The 20,300-nt window shown below is 36.9% G+C and overlaps 1 protein-coding gene across 35 annotated transcripts in view; it reads right to left on the bottom strand.

Annotated features, from left to right (window-relative positions):
* The window catches only part of MYSM1 (Myb like, SWIRM and MPN domains 1), a 39,889-nt gene extending 20,159 nt beyond the window's left edge, over positions 1-19,730 (bottom strand). For 18 of the 35 annotated variants that reach the window (XR_014052766.1, XR_014052765.1, XR_014052767.1 and 15 more), the window contains exons 1-9: positions 19,650-19,730; positions 18,640-18,805; positions 15,484-15,559; positions 13,759-13,829; positions 11,749-11,826; positions 11,635-11,658; positions 10,431-10,509; positions 7,156-7,254; positions 4,054-4,820 (exon numbers count right to left, since the gene is read on the bottom strand). Coding sequence is in view for 21 of the 35 variants with exons in the window: in XM_081486731.1 (XP_081342857.1) it covers positions 4,054-4,820; positions 7,156-7,254; positions 10,431-10,509; positions 11,635-11,658; positions 11,749-11,826; positions 13,759-13,775 (1,064 nt within the window). In the remaining 14 variants the exon portion in view is untranslated. Of the gene's footprint in view, positions 1-4,053; positions 4,821-7,155; positions 7,255-10,430; positions 10,543-11,634; positions 11,659-11,711; positions 11,827-13,758; positions 13,830-15,483; positions 15,560-18,639; positions 18,806-19,649 lie in introns of all 35 variants that reach the window. The other 17 variants (XR_014052760.1, XR_014052756.1, XR_014052757.1 and 14 more) reach the window with 4 other exon arrangements.
* Between the last annotated feature and the right edge of the window lie 570 nt (positions 19,731-20,300).

Here is a 20,300-nt window from a genome sequence, read left to right as displayed (position 1 = left end):
ATTTCTTCCCCAATATTAAATTCCATAGATCCCAGGACTCCAAAGTTAGAAGCACATTTATCTATAGACCCAAATGCAAGCCTCAATCTTTGAATAAAAAGGGCACATTCATAATATGTTGAAAATGCTTAGTATTAGACATTCCAATTTTTAATACATTGCTTAGGTTCATCTACTTTAACTTTGCTGGACAGCATCTTTTCATTACAAGCTACCTTATAAATGCTTAAAAGTTATATATTAGTTTTAATCATTATGCCAGTAATATTAAGTGCTCTCAGTGGAAAACAGATACTATATTACCTGCTAAAGAATCAAGAAACGTCCAAGACTGAAAGAAAGAAGAGGTTGACATAATAAAACAATTCCTAAATACTTTGGTCACCTGATATGAAGAGGTGACTTATTAGAAAAGACCCTGATGCTGGGAGGGCTTCCCTGATAGCTCAGTTGGTAAAGAATCCGCCTGCAGTGCCATGAGACCCTGGTTCAATTCCTGGGTCGGGAAGATCCGCTGGAGAAGCGATAGGCTACCCACTGCAGTATTCTTGGGCTTCCCTTGTGGCTCAGCTGGTAAAGAATTTGTCTGCAATGCTGGAGACCTGGGTTTGATACCTGGTTGGGAAGATCCCCTGGGGAAGAGAAAGGCTACCCACTCCAGTATTCTGGCCTGTACACAGTATACAGTCCATGGGGTCACAAAGAGTTGGATTCGACTGAGTGACTTTCACTTTTCTCACTGATGCTGGGAAAGATTGAAGGCAGGAGAAGGGGACAAAGGACGAGATGGTTGGATGGCATGACCGACTCAATGGACATGAGTTTGAGCAAGCTCTGGGAGATGGTAAAGGACAAGGAAGCCTGGCATGCTGCAGTCCATGGGGTTGCAAAGAGTTGGACACGACTGAGCGACTGAACAAAAACAACTAAATATACTTAATATACCACGCTAGATGGTACAACATAAAGTCTTAGTAATGGAACTTAATAAGAGTAGCAAACAATTACTGAGTACTTATAACAGATGCCATACTAAGGGTTATATACAACTCTACAGAGTAGATTTTATTATTCTTACTTTTGAGATGAAGAAACAAGGTAAGAGAAATTAAAGCACTTGGTTAAGGAAGTGACAGGATTCAAACATAGACTTTATAAACTGAGTGTTCGGATATATTACATAACATAGGAATTCCTTAATCTTTATACTACAAATATATATGTTGTGTCCTACACTGTTCTAGGCACAGATACAGAGATGAATCTGAAGTTCCTGAAGTTTCAGACCTTACATTCTAGTAAGTCAATAAATGAATGAATAATATATACTGTATTGTCAGGTAGCAATAGTGCTAGGAAGACAGAAGAAGAGGGATAAGGGGATTCAGCAGGGCAGAGAGGTACAGACTATTTTAGATAGGGTGTTCAGGGAAGACCTAAGCAGAAACCAAATTTAAAATCATAAATTCTGAAGGTCAGTGAGGGTAAAAAGTATTGATAATCTGGGGTGTGGGAGGATATCAGAAGTTCCATTAAAAAGGTGGGATTTCAGTGTGTCTTGAATGAAAAGTACATACACTATACAAATGAAGGCAGGAAAGGTGGAATGGGCAGGGTATACCCAGCTACCAAAAAACTATGAAACTATAAACTGTTTGGTCTAATTAAAGATTACACAAATCAAAAGGCTTTAAACAAAGAGTTTAGTATTAGTACAGCACTGAACAAATGGTAAGGCCTCTAGAAATATGTTTATGATATAATGATGATTCATTCTTTCAATCTGTCTCTGTATTCCAAGCATTGTTCTAAGCAGGAGGGACAAAACAATTAACAATGAACATGGAGCCTATATTTATCATGGGGGGTGGGGAGAGGGGAGACAAAACACAAATAAAAATTTAATATTTTCAGTGGTAAGAAGTTCTATAAGATATATAAAATACAGGGTAAGAGAATGAGAGGGAGGAAATATGTGAGCTATTGTAGACACAGGGTAGAAAAAGAAGGCGTTTAATCTCCCTTGAGCAGAACTGAAAGAGAAGGGGAAGTGCGAGTCACCAAAATCCAGTGGGGAAAAGCATTCAAGGCAGTGTGAAAAGTCAGTCAAGGCCCAGAGTGCTAAATGTGAAAATAATGGGTCAAGACTGCATTCTCTGCAATCACCTCCACCTAATGTGACCTGGACCAAGCTCTGTTCCCTCTCTCAACCTCATTTCTCTCATCTGTAAAATGAGGACAAGGCTATCAAAGAGGACTAGAGATAAATACAATGTCTGGCATTTAGTAAGTATTCAATGATACTGGTTACTATTTTAATAAAATAGCCCCCTAAACAGGGAGTCAATTGCATGTGCTTTTACGGAAAGGATCTTCTAGCTACAAACAAATCTAGCAGGGCTTTTTTTATCTTTAAAACTTGAACTCTTCAATTTTTTTTTTAACACCGCCTCCAGTCTCTAAATACTCTGCTCTATTTCTGAAGAGAATAGGTTTGAGTTCCTGTTCAAAACATTTCTTTTTGCTTTCATACTGTTCGGCTAAATCATCATACTGAAACAGCAATATTTAACTGGTTTCATGAACTAAGGCAATGACATTAGGAAACTATTGCCATATAATTTAGGCTACCCATATAAATTATTCTGCCTTGTAAATCCAAAATTCAAAGTAACAAATGAAATTTGATTAAAGTAACATTAAATTGTCTTTGATAATTTACATAGACACTTTTTATTTAGTCATTATTTTCAAGTACTTCAATTTTGGCAATTCACGCTCTTATTTCCAAAAACAAAATTAGATACCAAGGGAGATTTAATTTAATTTGTCTGTTTTAAATGTGAACTAGGCAATGTAGAATAACGGAAAGAATGTACAGAGTCGAGACTTGCGTTGAAGTCCTTCTTTTGTCAACAACCAGTCTGTATAATCCAAAGAAGCTCCCTAAACCTCTCCTGACCTCAAGCTCATTCTATCAAAGAGAGAAACCACCACCTGCCTAGTTTATAGGATTGTTGTTAGCAATCAGATAGAGAAAAGCTCTCTGTAAACTATAAAACACTGTGTAAATGTCAGGAGTGGTTCCTTATAGGTATTTTTTTACTTTGATACCACCCTCACTTAGCATTTTCCCAACCTCAATCATTTGCAAAATAACCAAGAGTTAAGAGCGAGAAAAAAAATTTTTTTTTCTTTTAGAATAGGGCTTTCTTTAGATGTCAAAATGCTTAATATTATGTGGGTAAAATGAAAGTTACTGATTTAACAAGCCTGGTTTTTTCCTTTGGTAATCTTTCTAGGTCAGAACAGAAGCCCTCTGTAAAGATGGCTCTACACAACTTTATAGCTCCTGAAGCAGTAACAATCATGAATGTTTGATAATGTTTTAATTAAACTATTATGAAAAATGCAAATCACTTTCAGAGCACTTAAGCTAATAAGGTGGGAAGTTTTTTGGCTTGTTCCCCATCCCTCACTAAGTAATTCAAATAAAAGGTACTGACAATTTAGAAGGTAAACTGAATATATAAAAAAATTCCTATATTCTCATAAGGGAATTATTAACACATTATGTCACAAGTTCAAAGTCAAAAGCACTTAAGGCAGATTTTTAGAATAGTTTCTGAAATCAAGCCACATTAAATGATACTATCCTTGTCACCAAAGTTTTCTCTTTGTACTTCAAAGTACACCATAAACTAAGATAGACCTTCTTCCCCTCCTCCAGTTCAGCAGTGTTTTCTGTATCTTCCTAACATTGTCCTACAAAACTGCTTTTTAAGGTAATGATTTATCCCTTTTCTTCTAGGACCACAGACTCTAATAAAATAACAGACAGATGGGTTAAGACAGCTATAGATGACAACATTTCCCAAAATTTTCAAACGGTTTCACTATGAGAAACCAAGTCTTGCCTACTGAAATGTATTAATATGTTAAAGCTCTCTGGAACACTAGGACTGTAAAATACTAAATTCTGCATAGGCACACGTACATACTTTAGAGTATCATAAGCTTTAAAATAGCATCTAAAATACAATTTTTCCTTACCACTGATCCAAAATATAATTCCTAATTTTCAAATAGCGTTCTGGTGTTTTAGCTTGGCGCCCCTCAAAAAACTCAGGAATTGCTTGTTTTTCTTCTTCTTGAATGATATTTCTATCAACTTCTATTTCTTGTTCTGGTGGCTTAAGCTCTTCTTCCTCTTGGCTCTCCTCCTCCATTTGGCAGGAGGAATGAAAAAGCAATTCATTATCACTCAAGTCTTTCTGAATTTCACAAGGCTCTGGAGAAGGCAACTGTCTGGCATCATCTATTATTCCATTCCCATCACGTTTATCACAGTTCTTCATCAGCTTATCACATTTCTGATCATTTAATTCAACTAATTTTTGGTCACTGGTGGTGTAATTTTCAGTCCAAAGTCTAATTCCTGAGCTTGAAAGTGTTTCCATCTCATCTTGCTTTATATCCTGAAGATACTCCTTGGAAGATTTAGAAATGGGATATTCTTGGCTGTCAGAAACCAGTCCTTTACTGGTTTCAGGTCTTTTATTATTAGAGATGTCTAACAAGAGATCACTGCTAAGATCCTTTTGGGGAACTTGAGAAGTCAACTCATCGGTCTCATCTGTGATGTCTACTTCTTCATCATCGGATAACTTTTCAATTTTTACGGCATTCAAGTTGGGATCAGCACGTCCCCTTAAACCTGATGGTGTCCATGCCTCTGTGCCTTCATCTTCAGTTTTCATCTGGAAGCCACTGCTGTTCTTCTGATTTGGTGTTTCCTTTTCTGGACCATCTAATTTTACCTTATTAAAAATCAAGATAAAATCTCCATAATATTAACATTTTTAAAATGTAATCACTGGCACACACAAAAAATAAGATACAAAGTTACTAAACTGAGTACATGTCAATGGTATATCTTTACTGTGCTTTTTCTGAAGAGGTTACAACTACACTTTAAATGTAAAAGATCATCACTTCAAATTTCCATAAATATATTTGACTCATTCATGGTCTGGTGACTTTTATTAATCAAATAATTATGACCTATTATTAATACTTAATTTTCAGTATGAACTTTAAAATGGGAATCTGGCTCAGATCAACCACAGAGAATTAACCAAAAACCATCATACAAGGTATTTTTAAGATATTGTGAAGGCTTATTTCTCAGAATATCTGATACCTCAGCAGATCATTTAAAACTCCTTTTAGTTGAAGGAGTCTATTTCACACATATATTTACTGAGTAAATTAAAAGCATCTTTCATTTAAATACAAAGACAATAGAAACAAACTGGCTTTTGCATGTTCATTTAATGTAGCTCTAATATTACAGAGCTTATAATTTAAGACATGAAACTATCATATCTGCTGTTATAAACATAAATATGTTGTAATACAGTAAGGAAAAGAAAATGAATGCTAACGAGTATATGTGATTTGAAATAAAATCTTTGTTACATATAACTTTGAAAAATCTTGCAAATGACTAACATACCCAAGGCATAATAACTTCTAAAGAGATTATGTATAGAGCCTTTATCACAACAGACTCTAAGGATACTGAACCGGCTTACTATGTAGAGGAAAAGGAAAGGGTAGCAGGAGGGAAAAGGAAATTTGGACATTTAGCCTGAAATAGCCTTTAACAACCCAGCTATTTATTTGAAGTCTCTTGTTTTTAGCTTGAAATTTCAGACAAAATTTTGCATTGTATTTCATTATATATTAATATTTCTTTTAATATTAAAATGTACCCTTTCATTTCAAGCCTTTGAGTAAAACTGACACTGCAAGAAGTCCTGCACGTACCAGCCTGAGAAGCAGGGGTAAGAATAACTAAATTAGGCTTATTCTGTCTCGTAATACCTTGACCTTAGTAGGCTGTCTGAAAAATGCTTTTGCTGATTAAAAGAGGGAGCAGACTGATTGATTTACAATGAATTCATTCCATTACTTACTTCCTATGACCAAATGACACTAAATTAGATAAGTCTTGTATACAGGGTGAAACCCAATACAGCTGACCCTTGAACAACAGGGGGTTAGGGGCACCAACCCTCCATACAGTTGAAAATCTGCATATAACTTAAAGTTGGCCTTCCCTTTATGCAGTTCCTTAGTATCTGCAGTTCCACATCTGCAATTCCGCCTCAGTGGATTGTGCAGTGCTGTACTACTGACTATTGAAAAAAATCCACGTATAGGTGGATCTGCTCAGTTCAAGCCTGTTTTGTTCAAGGGTCAACCCAATTTACATGAAAAGAAAGCACCAAATTTCACTTAAGACACTTTCAAATTCTATATAATTATGCTTCCAGTACTCAAGCAGAACATATTAGAAAAATTCTAAATATCAGAACTACATGGTTGAATACAGCACAAATTACTTTTAAGACTAAGGAATTAGACCATAACTGTACATTTTTGAACACTGCAATTTATTAGTTTTCAGACAGTTCTTCACAGTAATTGCTTCATTGCTATTTCATTGCTATTAAAAAGATTTTAGAATCATGTTAGCATTTTTGGTCCCTAAGCTCTAATAATTCTTAAAAGTTTAATGCAAATATTTAAAAAGGAAAAAAATTTTCCAGGAAGCAATGACCTCTAAGGTTTTCTTTGGAATACTATTTGCTTTATAGGATGTTTTTGAGCAACTAATAATTTGCCCTATTTAACTGCATGAAATTAAGTGGAGTAACATAATAATACCAATTTAACAGCAATACTCAATACATTGAAAATATGCTTTGAGATTTTTGAAAACAAACATTTATAGGCTACTTTATGGGTATAAAATACTTTCACTATAAACACTCTGAACATTAAGACTTTAGTGCCAGGTAGCACCAGTGGTAAAGAACTCGCCTGCCAATGCAGGAGATGTAAGAGACATGGGTTCAATCCCTGGGTTGGGAAGATCCCCTGGAGAAACCCACTCCAGTATTCTTGTCTGGAGAATCCCCACAGACAGAGGAGCCTGGAGGACTACGGTTTATAGGATCACAAAGAGTTGGACATGACTGAAGCGACTTAGCATGTACGCAAGCATGCCTGAATTAAAGAACTATTTATGCTTATTAATTTTATTTATTTTAAATATGATCACTAGGATATTTATATCCTGCTTACCTTATTTTTAAAGTACTGTCTGGCATAACTCTTCACTTGTAAAACAGTGCGACTTCCAATTAGCTTTGCAATTTTGGTCCACCTTCGGCCAAATTTAGTCTATGTTATCAAAATGGAAAAGAAATTGCTTTTGATTAGCTTAATTAACATTCCAAATTACTGCCATATTAAAAAAAAAACTAAAATGATCTATTTTTGTTTTCTAAAGCACACAAATGAAGTCTCTTATATATAGTTAAGACTCTTAAAGTCAAAGCCCACGATCTTCTCTTTGAATCTTGACTTCTGAAAGCAGACCAAGATGATTTAGAAATTTCTTTTTATAGCTACCAAAATGAAGATCCATCACTTCTATACACTCCTACAGTATGTATTAGTATTATATATTATGATGTTCCAAATTTAAAGATAACTCAACAAAAAAGTGCATTGAAAGGGAGGCGGGTTGTATTTTCTATTTTCCAATTATAGAATCAATTGACTATGTTCCAACACTAATTTCAAAAAAATTTTCTTATTCAGATTCCATATTAAAATATCCATTACATATTCTAACTTTTACATTGTACAGATATGACAGTAAACTGACTTAAAAGAGTGAATCACAAATAAAGTGACCTTCAACCAACACCTCCCTACATCCCTTCCCTGTCAAAGGCTGTGTACCTACTAACATCAAAGCTGTGAAGGGAAAAACTGAGAACTTGAGGGAGCTCTGGTGTGTTTTCAAGTACAGACAGGAATGCAGTATAATTTTAAAGCTAGACAGTATTTTTAATTATCAAGTCTATCATTTGACACATAAATCTCCTTTACATTATCTTTAACACAAGATACTCTCCATTTCCCAAAGAAGCTCAACAATCCTTTTTTAGATTTCCTATAACTATTTAAAGAAAAAAACAAACAAACAAAAATACAACAACTCAGAGAAGTTGATCTCAGGGCCAGATTTACATGCCAGAGAGTCATGACTAACGGCCATAAATTATCCTGACCTAAATGATAAACTTTAACTTACATACTTATTTCTGGTATTCAATAGAAAATCTGACATATGGACAATTTCTTAAAACTGAAAATAACTTCTGAGAAAATTAGTAAGTATAAATTAATAACTTATGATAGTTCTTAACTAATACCTGAGATCAACTTCCTGAAGATTTAGTTACCTATATTGTGTGCTAAGGGCTTCCCAAGGTGGCACAGTGGTAAACAATCTGCTTGCCAATTCAGGAGGTACAAGAAAAGCGGATTTGATCCCTGGGTCAGGAAGATCTCCCGAAGCAGGAAACGGCAACCTGCTCCAGTACTGTTGCCTGAAAAATTTCATGGACAGAGAAGCCTGGCAGGCTACAGTCCATAGGGTCGCAGAGTCAGACACAGCTGAGTGACTGAGCACACACTGTGTAATGAAGGCAAATACGTAATTTGGTAGCATGGAGCACTTTTGGAAACAGGAAAGATCTGGATAAAGTGTGACTAGTTAGGATTCTTGGAGAAGGCAATGGCAACCCACTCCAGTACTCTTGCCTGGAAAATCCCACGGACAGAGGACCCTGGTAGGCTGCGGTCCATGGGGTCGCTAAGAGTCGGGAGACGACTGAGCGACTTTACTTTCACTTTTCACTGTCATGCATTGGAGAAGGAAATGGCAACCCACTCCAGTGTTCTCGCCTGGAGAATCCCAGGGACGAGGGAGCCTGGTGGGCCCCCGTCTATGGGGTCGCACAGAGTTGGACACGACTGAAGCGACTTAGCAACAGCAGCAGCAGTTAGGATTCTAGGGGCTTGGGCACTATGAAAATTGGAGAGGGGACACTAACAAGAGAAGCAAAGAAAACATTCACCAATTTAAAAATAGAGCAAAGGGACAAGAAGGGAAAAACCTTTTTCATCATTCAGTACCACATAATTTCCTACTCTCAAGCCTGAGAGAATTCAGATTATAAGCAAATGATACTAATGGGTTACAAAGGCTGAGAATACAACATATGGTTCCATGTATTTTTATGGGAAAATATTTTAGGTTTAAAATATCTCTTTATATACACACAGATAGATAAAGATGTCTACATATGCACCTAAATAAAGACATTTGCTTTAATAGGGACAAATTATCTCTGGAAGGATTCACAAGAACAGGTGACAAGGCAAAGAAAACTAAAGGTTGAGATAGGAGTCAGAAGGAGACTTAACACCCTACAACTTTAGGTGCCATTTGAGTTCTAACCATGGAGCTAAGCCTCTATAACTACCACCAATGTCAACAATAACAACCCCCAGAGTCACAATCCATTTGTGTGTATATTCTGATCTTTGGTAATGGACAAAAAACCAAAGCTGTCAGCAATCTTAAATATACGACTGGTTAATTAGATTATATAAATGATAATCACATGATAGACTAAAATATCAATATAAAAAGCATCAAAAGTAGAGAAAAATCTCAGGAGGAGATATAACCCTCAAAATAGTTTCTGTAGTTATCTTAACCATTTTTCAATTTGCATTCATGAATCCTACATAATATTACATAAATATTCTATATATATAATATATAAATATATATAATTTCAAAATTAATTAATATTGAGTAATATGTACCTTAAAGAAAAAAATATAATCTACTATAGACAGTTAAAACAATTCCTGCATATTTTGTTAAGTTTCATTATATTAAGGCACTTTCTCATAATTAGAAACGTGTACATTTTTTTTTCCATTATGCAACTGTGGACATTTAAATAGATCTCAGTGAAACATTCATGCAAAAGGAATGTTTCTGGTCTTTAACTATATCCACTAAAATATTTAGATTGTGTGCACAAATGCCAAAATTGGAATTAAAAAAAACTCAGTTGATCACCCAGACTGTTCCAAATATACAAATTTTTTTCCCAAGAGAAAAGATCAGGTAATTAAATAAGTTTGCCTTTCAATCCAGGTGGTTGGTAAAACGTATAAAGATACAGTACAATTTCTTGGGTTTCATTAGTACCAAAAAGGGGTGAAAAACTATCTAAAATATTGAGTCAAATCTATCAATATTTTAATATTTTAGTAACTTAAGTATGAGTTAAAAGGAATTCTCTCATACTACACTACAAACATAATCATTCTAACTACATCATTTAACTACAGAAAAACTATAAATGTAATTACTGTTAATTAAAATGAAATTTTCGGTCTCTCTAAATTAATTTAACCTTATAATTCTATCAATATTTGCTTCTAGAATTATTTCACTATAAATTAAAAATTGCTCTATTTACCAGCCCTTGTTCAAACAGCTCTTTTTCTTCTATCGTCCACTTTACTGAGTAACTGGCTGGTTTTGTAGGAGAGTGTACCCTGAGGGGAAAAAGAGGAATTGCAAAAAAATTTCTGAAATGGAACATTCTGTATTTATGCAGCTAAAGGTTATAGATAGCCATGGGCTAAACTTAATACTTTTTGAGTCTAAGAATTAAAAAGAAGAAAAGAAAAAGCAGGCCGCAGCCTTCACCTGGGGGACCAGATTTATCCTGTCTTATATACTTCTGTAGCTCAGGACAGGAGCCCCCAAAGACATAATCCTTGGGTCTGAGTGAAGATAACACTAAAAGACACCAAAGGAAGTCAATGTGATAACAAATAGGCTTCCTTAGATTGGATACAAAGCAGCAAATGTTAATACATCTCCAAAACCAGAGAGGCTTGTCAGAGAGAAAACTGGCTCCAGAAATATTATCTCTCTGATTCTTCTATGTAAATCTACGTAAATATCAAGCTGGAAAAGAGGTAAAAGTACTATGACACTATAATTATTGCTTTTGAAATGCAGGACATTAAGAAATTAAAAATAAAATTGAGATGAAGCCAACTAATTTAATTGAAGTGACCCATTAATCTTTTCTTTAACTTCATTTTTTAGTTGTTGTTGCTTGTTCAGCAAAATGCAAAAGCCAAAGTCTGTTCAGTGCTCAAACTCTCGGTAATTACAAGTCTACCCTCTAAGGGATTATAAACATGCAAGCTTAGAAACACTGAACAACATGAAACCTTCTTCAATTATAGGGAAAGGATGTTTATAAAACAGTTAATACTTAACTTCTCTAGATAATTTTTAAAAACTACAAATTCAAATTAAAGTTTTATTTGAAACAACTGAAAATTAACTGACAGGGAAACAAAAATCAAGTCAATTTCTAATATATTAGAGGGCAGCTTAAAAAAATTCCCTACAAATCCCCAGAAAACCACCTTTTCCATAGTTTAATAAAATTGCCTATGTAGGGCCATAAAGATTCTGACAAATAAATAATATAATAAAATTATCTTGTAACATTCCAACATTTGTACAAGAAATTTTGATTTTATATTTTTGTAAACCCAAGGTCAAGAGGATTTTTCCACAGGCCAACTATAACTTGTTTAATTTTCCCATAATTTTTAACTAATCAAAAAGATTTTAAAGTATAAAACATAAGTACATACATGATTTTTGCTGTTTTCTGCAGACTGCACCACATGAAAAAAGAAAATAAGGAAGCTTGTGAAGTTTTTAAAAATACAATTCAGACTTTCTGAAGTATTATAAATTGATTTTACCTCTTCAAGTATTTTTTATCATCTTCCTTTTGATCAAGCCAGAATTTTCCTGGAAGTGACTTATTGGATAAGTAATACCTATATAATTATTAAAGAAACTTTTAAAACAATAATAAAGTCCTAGAAATTCTTATGCAATCTGTATAAAGCAGGCACTCACACATCCTGAAAGTCACACTTAAATTCAAGTGAAACCAATTCTTCTCAAAAAATTTTCCAGGTGTGTAATAACAAAAATGTTTGTATCTTAAAAGTTTTTATCTGGATTAAATATTACATGTGAAGTTACATATACATAGTACCTGCACAAAATGTGTACTACCTAAATGCTAGTTTCTCTTTCTTCCCTATTAGAAGTGGCTAAGAAAAGATATATCCTCAATGGTTTATTTAAATCTTTTTTTCCTAACACATACGGAGAATTAACATGAATCTAACTGGTCATCCAGGATAATTCAGGAGTATCTGCTTTCATGTTTCTGAAGGAAGAGTTTAGGGTTGTTCTCTACCCTGACAAATATAATGAATGCTTGGGTCAAATCTCTCAGACTTATTAAACCTAGCCTATACTGTTATACTTTTAGATTCTTCACTTAACAAATATTGACTGTGTATCATGTACATGAGGCGCCATGGTAGATACTAGGTGCTGAAGACAAGGATAGAAGAAAACATTACTTGTTTATCCAAGAGCTCACATAGCTTTTACTATCATTATTTTGTTCCCAAGTCTGGAAGTGAACCACTGACTACCTAAATATTCATTAATCTAGAATGACACTGTTCAACACATTGGCCAATAGCCACATGTGTAGCTACTGAATACCTGAAATGTGGTTAGCACAAACTGAGATGTACTGTAAATATATAAAATGCACACTGGGTTTCAGAGAGTATAAAGCAAAGAATGCAAAACATCTCAATGTTTACATATTAAATGTTGAAATGTATTTTAAATGTACTGGGTCAAATGTTATTATAATTAATTTTCTGTTTTAAACATGGCTACTAGAAAACTGTAAATTACATATGTGACTTGCACTATTTTTCTACCGAAAAGCAATGATCCAGGCTATAGCTGTAATGTTTGCAGAGAGTTGGAGAGTAAAAAAGCCTAAAAGGGGTTTATCTATGATAATTAAAGGTACACAGACAACCTGAAAACAACACAGAAATAACTGGGAGTAAAAGGAACAGAAATTCTGGCTTAAAAAGGAGATAAAAATCCATCAAACACAGACGAGTTGAAAACAAACCACTCACTACTTATTAGAATTGTATTAATAATCTTTATAAATCAGAAAACTTTTTATTCAATCCTTTTATTTTACACGTAAAAAAATATATGAGTTCCCCAAAATTTAAGTTGCAAATATCACAAATAGATGAAAGAAACAGGGAAAGAAGCCAGTAGCTGAACTGTGAATAAGGGCCTACAACTTCTGGAAGAAAAAAATTTTCATTCTATAGTTTTGTGCTTTTTACTTAGATTGCTCCCAGTAACACCTGTAAACTGCTAGAGTAAGAAGTGAGAACTTTTACATATTCCAATTCTGTGCCTTTGGACGAATTAATATCTTATACAACTGAAAATGGGAGGTCTGGACTAGAAAATTTGGACTCCAACTAACGATTCTAGCTGATGTAAAACACTCTATAGGGAACTCCCTGCTGGTCTATGGTTAGGACTCCACACTTCCCCTAAAGGGGGAATGGGTTCAATCCCTGGTCTGGGAACTAAGATCCCACATGCCATGTGGCACAGCAAAAAGATAAAAAATAAAAACAAAACAACAAAACAACAAAACTCTATAATTTCTGTTCAATATTAGGGTAATAAAAAGAGTTGGTTGACAACAGAAACTCAAAAGTATTGAGTCATATCTCAGACTTAGTGGTAACATTATATACTAGCATTATATCTAGCAACTAACAGTGGTCTCTTAAGTTTTGCATTAACTGATTTTTAACCCTGAAATCTTTACTTTCTTCATAGTCAATAAAGGATACTCTTCTTCCAACAACATTTTCTCAATGACAGCTCTGTTCTCTTCACTGATGGTGCTATCCAGAGTCCAAGGCTATTAAAAAAAGGAAGAATAATTTTTTTTATTTATTGCTTTTTGAAACCAACTCCTGTTTGAAGTTGAAATGAAAATACACAATAATATGATTACAAATAAACAATAATATGATTACAAATAATAAAGTTACCAATTACTGAGCACACAGACATATCTTTGGACTCCCATGATAATTTTATGAGATAGGCATCACTACTTCACAGATGCATTCATAGAAGCACTCACTAATGTTTCAAGTGGGACAGAAGAGACTTGAGCCTTAGATTCCTAGGCTCTGGCTCCTACTCATGATAAAGTAATAATGGCTATCCTGTATGAGGAACTATTAAGATACTAGGCATTTTGTTAGATACCTCACCTATTAATATTTCCAAAACTCACCACAATTCCCTTTTTCCCCTTAAGCCACAATCTCTCCATACTTCTTTTTAACTCTTAAAAACATAAACATTTTCAGTCAAGTCTCTTTTCCAAGCTCTATTTAGACTGTTACAACTACTCACTTAAAATTTCCACTTGGATACCTAATAGGCTTCTTAAACTTAACATATTCAAAACAAAATTTACCAAAACATAACCTTCACCAGCTTCTCTCCTGCCCTCCCAATTTTGTAAGCAACATTACTAGTCACCAAGTTATTCCAGCCTGAAACTCAGGAATCATCCTGGATTCTTTCCTTTTCCCTCAATCCCCAAACCCAATATAACAAGCAGTTCTACCACCAAAACGTAATTCAAATCTGTCAGCTTCTGCCACAACCTGAGGCCAAGCCATCATCCAATCTTGCTTAGATCCCTAGAAATGTTTCCTAACTAGTCTTTTTTATTTTTCTCCTGCTTCCTACTAGTATGACAGGGCCATCATTTGCCTCCCCAACCTTGTCACAGCTGTCACTTCTCCCCCTTTCCTACTATATTCTAGATACTGGGTTTCAACAACAGCCTTTGAGCTGCTGTTCTTTCTGCATATAGTATTTTTCCTCTACTCTTTACATTTCTACTCCTATTTTCAACTTAAATGTCACCTTCTCAGCTTCCCTCACCATGTCTGTCTTGATTATGGTTGTATTCCCCCAAAACCTGGCCTGGTGTCCGGCACATATTCAATAGTTGTTGTTCAGTCGCTAAGTTGTGTCTGACTCTTTTGTGAACCCGTGGACTGCGGCCCGCCGGGCTCCTCTGTCCATGGGCTTTCCCAAGCAAGAATACTGGAGTGGGTCGCTATTTCCTCCTCCAGGGGATCTTCCTGCCCAGGGATCAAACCCACATTTCCTACAGTGGCAGGGGGTTCTTTACCGAGTCACCAGGGAAGCCCAAGTACTCGATAAATAACTGTTAAATGAAGAAACGAACCATGCAACAATCCCCATATTTTAGACGTAGAAACCGAGGTTCACAAATCTGATAAGTGGTAGAGCACCAATTTGTACCTAAATCTAGCTGGCTCCAAAGCTGTTTCCCAGAAGGCCATTTTTTCAGTCAAAAGAAAAAAGAATAAATTCCTCTTATTTTTAAGTTAAGAAAAAGGTTTCACTATATTACCTCTGTGTCCACTGAGAACTAGCACCAAGTTAAAAAAAAAAGAGAGAGAGAGATACTCTGGGCATTGAGTAATAGCTTAATATACCTGATATTTCCATAAAATACTTACAATAAGACCATTCTCAGTTCTCCATGATGAATCAAGATAATGATCTTGTAAAACAGATGCTGTATTTTCATCACTTCTGTAATAATTGAGAAAACAGGTATGAAAGTGAAATTATACCAGTTAATGAATATAATTTACACAGCACCGTGACTGACAGGTTTCTTATGTTAAGCAAATATTTAGTTCCTTTCTTCATCCTATTTCAATTGCTAAATGTTAAGTTTGTTTACTTCTCTGTTTCCCAAGAATAACAACTCCCATGAGGAGAAAACTACCTCTAAACAGCAACCACACACAACTTATTCTGTGGCTATGAACCAACACTTCAGATTTTTTTTCATGAATATGCACATTTATACAGGAATTCAACTTTATGACTCGGTTATATCTAATGCATAAAAGCCACCCATTAACAGTACCACTCGCAAAATGGAAGAAAAAGCAAGACGAAATACAAGAAACAAAAGAAAATACTTGAAGGAGGACAGTACACTGAAGAGATCTAAGAAATCCTATGTTTTAACTCACATAACAAAAATTAACTTGGGTTATCTGGGGGTTTTCCTATGTCCATGAGGGATTCAACTTTGTTAATTCTCAGACTTTTAACTAACTAGAACTCTCTAAAGTCACACTTAAGAGAGTCATAGTTACTTCCACCATTTAGATGGGGAAACAATGGAAACAGTGAGAGACTTTATTTTGGGGGGCTCCAAAATCACTGCAGATGGTGACTGCAGCCATGCAATTAAAAGATGCTTGCTCCTTGGAAGAAAAGCTATGACCAACCTAAACAGCATATTAAAAAGCAGAGACACTACTTTGCCAACAAAGGTCCGTCTAGTCAAAGCTATCATTTTTCCAGTAGTCATGTATGAGAGTCATGTGAGAGTTGGACTATAAAGAAAGTGGAGCGCCGAAGAATTGATGCTTTTGAACTGCGGTATTGGAGAAAACTCTTGAGAGTCCCTTGGACTGCAAGGAGATCCAACCAGTCCATCCTAGAGGAAATCAGTCCTGAATATTCATTGGAAGGACTGATGCTGAAGCTGAAACTCCAATACTTTGGCCACCTGATGCGAAGAACTGACTCACTGGAAAAGACCCTGTTGCTGGGAAAGATTGAAGGCTGGAGGAGAAGGGGACGACAGAGAATGAGATGGTTGGATGGCATCACTGACTCGATGGACGTGAATTTGAGTAAGCTCTGGGAGTTGGCGACGGACAGGGAAGCCTGGCGTGCTGCAGGCCATGGGGTTGCAGAGTCAAACACGACTGAGTGACTGAACTGAACTGAAAATCACACTGTTCACTTCATATGAACAGTTAAGTGTGAGGAGGCCCAATCTGTGATATAATTAAATTTAAAATGTGCTTCTGTATGTTTTGAAGTTATAAAAGTTTCCTAGTTAGTGACTTTTCCCAGTCTAGTAGTAAGAATATATACCTCTTAGAAACTGTTAAAATATAAACTTTATTGTCTGTCTCATCCAATAAGAATGTGAGTTCTACAAGAGCAAGGGCTTAGTTTGGATGAGTGCTATAAACCCAGAGCTAGGCATATAAATGATACTCAATATTTGTTGAATGACTGAATGAACAGGTAGGTGGGGTATGGATCACACAGGTCTCTAGGGAGTTGGGAGTAGTAACATCATCAGATCTGGATGTAAGAAAAGACTATTCTGACTTCAGAAAAGACTAGAAGAGGGTCAAAGAGACAAGAAGCAGTTAAGAGGGAGTGATTATATAGATACTAGAGAGACGTGACAGTAACTTAGACCTAAAACACAAGCAGTGTGAATAGGAACAAGTGAACACATCTGAGAGGATACTCAGAATCTAACAGAATTTCTCATAGGAGAGAGGTAAGGAAAAAGGTTAAAATCTAGGTCTCTTCCCTGCATGACTGGGTGGATGGTGCCATTTACTGAACTAGGGAACTTGAAGAGGCAGGTTGGGTAAGGAAAGTTTCTATCAAGTGAGATTGAGGAACTTGTGGGTCACCCAAGGGCAAAAAGATTCAGGAAAACGGATAAATGGATCTGAAGATCAGGGAAGAGATTTGAGTTGGTGACAGATTTGGGCAATATCAGCCTGTTATTAGGTGGAATTTAAGATTAACTGTCATTTGTGTGGGTCAAAATTGGTCGAACATTGGGAAAATTTCATATGGTCCAACTTAACAGATAGAAATTTAAGTCTTGAGAGATGGACTGTAGGGTTAGTAGGAAGTCTTATGACAAAAATTCCTTGGATTACTATGACTTAAAGAACAAGTAGAAGAAACAGAGGATGAGAAAGGATGGTAGAAGGGAAACAAAACATTCCAATGCATCTTCTAACCTTGGTAACCAGCCCTCAGCGAGGACTTAAAAGCGTGTTTTCAATTAACCCTCAAGTGTTCCACAGATGTTATGATCAGCTACAACTGAACAATTCAGAGGGGCATCTAAGTGTTCACTCACACCAAATGCCACATGATTAGAGTACCAACACTAGGGAGCAACTGCCACTAGACTGTAATGTTCATGATGCTCTACAGAATTGTGTGAGACAATGACGATGACCATCAGGAACCAACAACCGGTTACTGGTTTCATGAGACTAATGTGACTGTAAGTGCCACCAGTAGACTTTGGGCTCAAACAGAATAATCAGAGAAAGGAAAGAAAAAAGAAAAAGAGAACTAAAACACAATCATACAAATAAAAGAAAAACCCACGGAAAAAGGGGAAGAGTCAATGCTCTCAGATAATCTTTAGTGTTTCCAAGGGCAGCTCATCTCTCTTGAACTTCAGATAAGAATCCCTCACACTTATTTCATACACTTATTGTGGAAAGTAAATCAAACCATGCATGCAAAAGCACTCGGTCAAGATTAACTTGATCTACACAAATGTGAAAGATTGTTATCAAAGGCTTTCTGTTCATTTGTATAGACTTGTACTGTTTTGCCTAAACATTTGAAGGAGACTTAGTTACTTCCCATTTTTATAGTGTTTTAAGTTCAGGAAAACTTTAGACGCTCTATTTCAGTCCCTCATGGGCAGGGTTGGTGCTCTTCTTTACATTTACAAAGGCGCTATTATTACGTTGGATCATGTGAAATTGCTATTTTACAGGTCAAAAATGGTCTAAGCCTCACAATTTTACCTGGCTCAATGTAGAGACTTCTAATGAATTTGTTCAGTTATAAGCAACATAGCTGGCTGAGTTGAGAACTGAGGTCTTCTGATCCTGACCGTTCTAGGCCTCTTCTATTTACCAAAAGAGAATTCTGAAAGCACATCTTTAAAACCGCATGTATCAATTTCTTTCTCTGCAAGCAAGGAGTCAAACAGCTAGATGTCTGAAGCTGAAGGCTGCTTTTTAAAAATCACACTGGCTTGTTCTGCAGGAACTGGTACTAAATGGTGACCTCTCACTGGGTCCTCAAAATACCATCCCTGGTGGGACGGTAAAGAACACAACACTTCAAGAGCACCTCTTATACTAGAGCACATCCCAAAATTATTTCATTTGATCTTCACAATAACCGTATGAGGTACATTACATGATAGTCAGCTAACACATGAGTTGTCTGAGGCCCAAAGTCACACTGCTAGTAACTAGCAGGGTCAATACACGGCTGTCCAACTCTTAAGTGCCACCCCTTTCTTTTAGATCACACTGCCTGTCGGGACGTTTTCACAACCATCCCTACGTGGAGGAGGAAACCAGAGGCTAGTAGGGATAAAATGACACGCCCAAGGTCACACGGCCTGCAAGCGAGGGAACAAGGATTCCTGAGCTCGGTTCCATCCAGGGACCGCCCTTGTTCTAGCTATTTTTTGGGCGGTGACAAGAGGGCGGGATCTGGGGTGGCAGTAAGGGAAGAAGCAATCTAATTGCTTAAGAGTATGCAATGTGCTAGGCGCTGTTAGCGCCCTCACAGGATCCCGGCAAAAGGGCTGTCCCACGCTAGCCTACGGTACCCGCCCTCTGGGATCAGGAGGAGCCAACAGACGGGATGGGCGAGGCGCGTCTCTCTGGCCGGCAGGAGACCCTGGCCCAGCGGATGGTTTCCCACTCCCCAGGCCTTTGCCAGAACCGCGGCCTTTATAGGCTACCTCCTCACAACCGTGCCCCTCCTGGTCTCTGCAAACCCAGTCTCTACCGCTCACCCAGACTGTGCCGCCGCTGGCACTATGTCCCCTTCGATATCCACATCCGCCTCTTCAGCCGCCATGATGGGACCTGACCCCAGCCGTCCTCCCGAGAGATCCCGCGAGAGGTGGAGGGCATGAAGGCGGGGCCATGTACGTCATGGGGCGGAGTCGACGCCTCGGCCAGCTCCTTCCAGGCTGGGGAAGCGGGGTTTCAGAGAAAAGATGCTAAGGAGTTCTGGGGTTTTGGCTTTTGTTGAGGAGTAGCTCAGTGCTAAAGAATCCGGTTGCGATAGGCCAGTTCGATCCCTACATTGGATCCTCTGGAGTAGAAAATGGCAACCCACTTCAGTATTCTTGCTGAGAAATCCTGTAGACAGAGGAAACTGACAGATTACACTCCATGCTGCTGCTGCTAAGTCGCGTCAGTCGTGTCCAACTCTGTGCGACCCCATAGACGGCAACCTACCAGGCTCCACCGTCCCTGGGATTCTCCAGGCAAGAAAGAACACTGGAGTGGGTTGCCATTTCCTTCTCCAATGCATGAAAGTGAAAAGTGAAGTCGCTCAGTCGTGTCCGACTCTCCGCGACCCCATGGACTGAAGCCCAGTCCATGGGGTCACCCGAAATAGTCAGGCACAACTTAAAAGACTAAGCTTCAACAAAAGC

This window comes from Giraffa tippelskirchi, chromosome 5 (genome assembly GCF_054371585.1).
Source record: "Giraffa tippelskirchi isolate mGirTip1 chromosome 5, T2T-mGirTip1v1.2.pri, whole genome shotgun sequence".
Lineage (NCBI taxonomy): Eukaryota > Metazoa > Chordata > Mammalia > Artiodactyla > Giraffidae > Giraffa > Giraffa tippelskirchi.
Note: the sequence above shows the minus strand (reverse complement) of the source record. Positions and strands in the feature narration are given on the sequence as shown.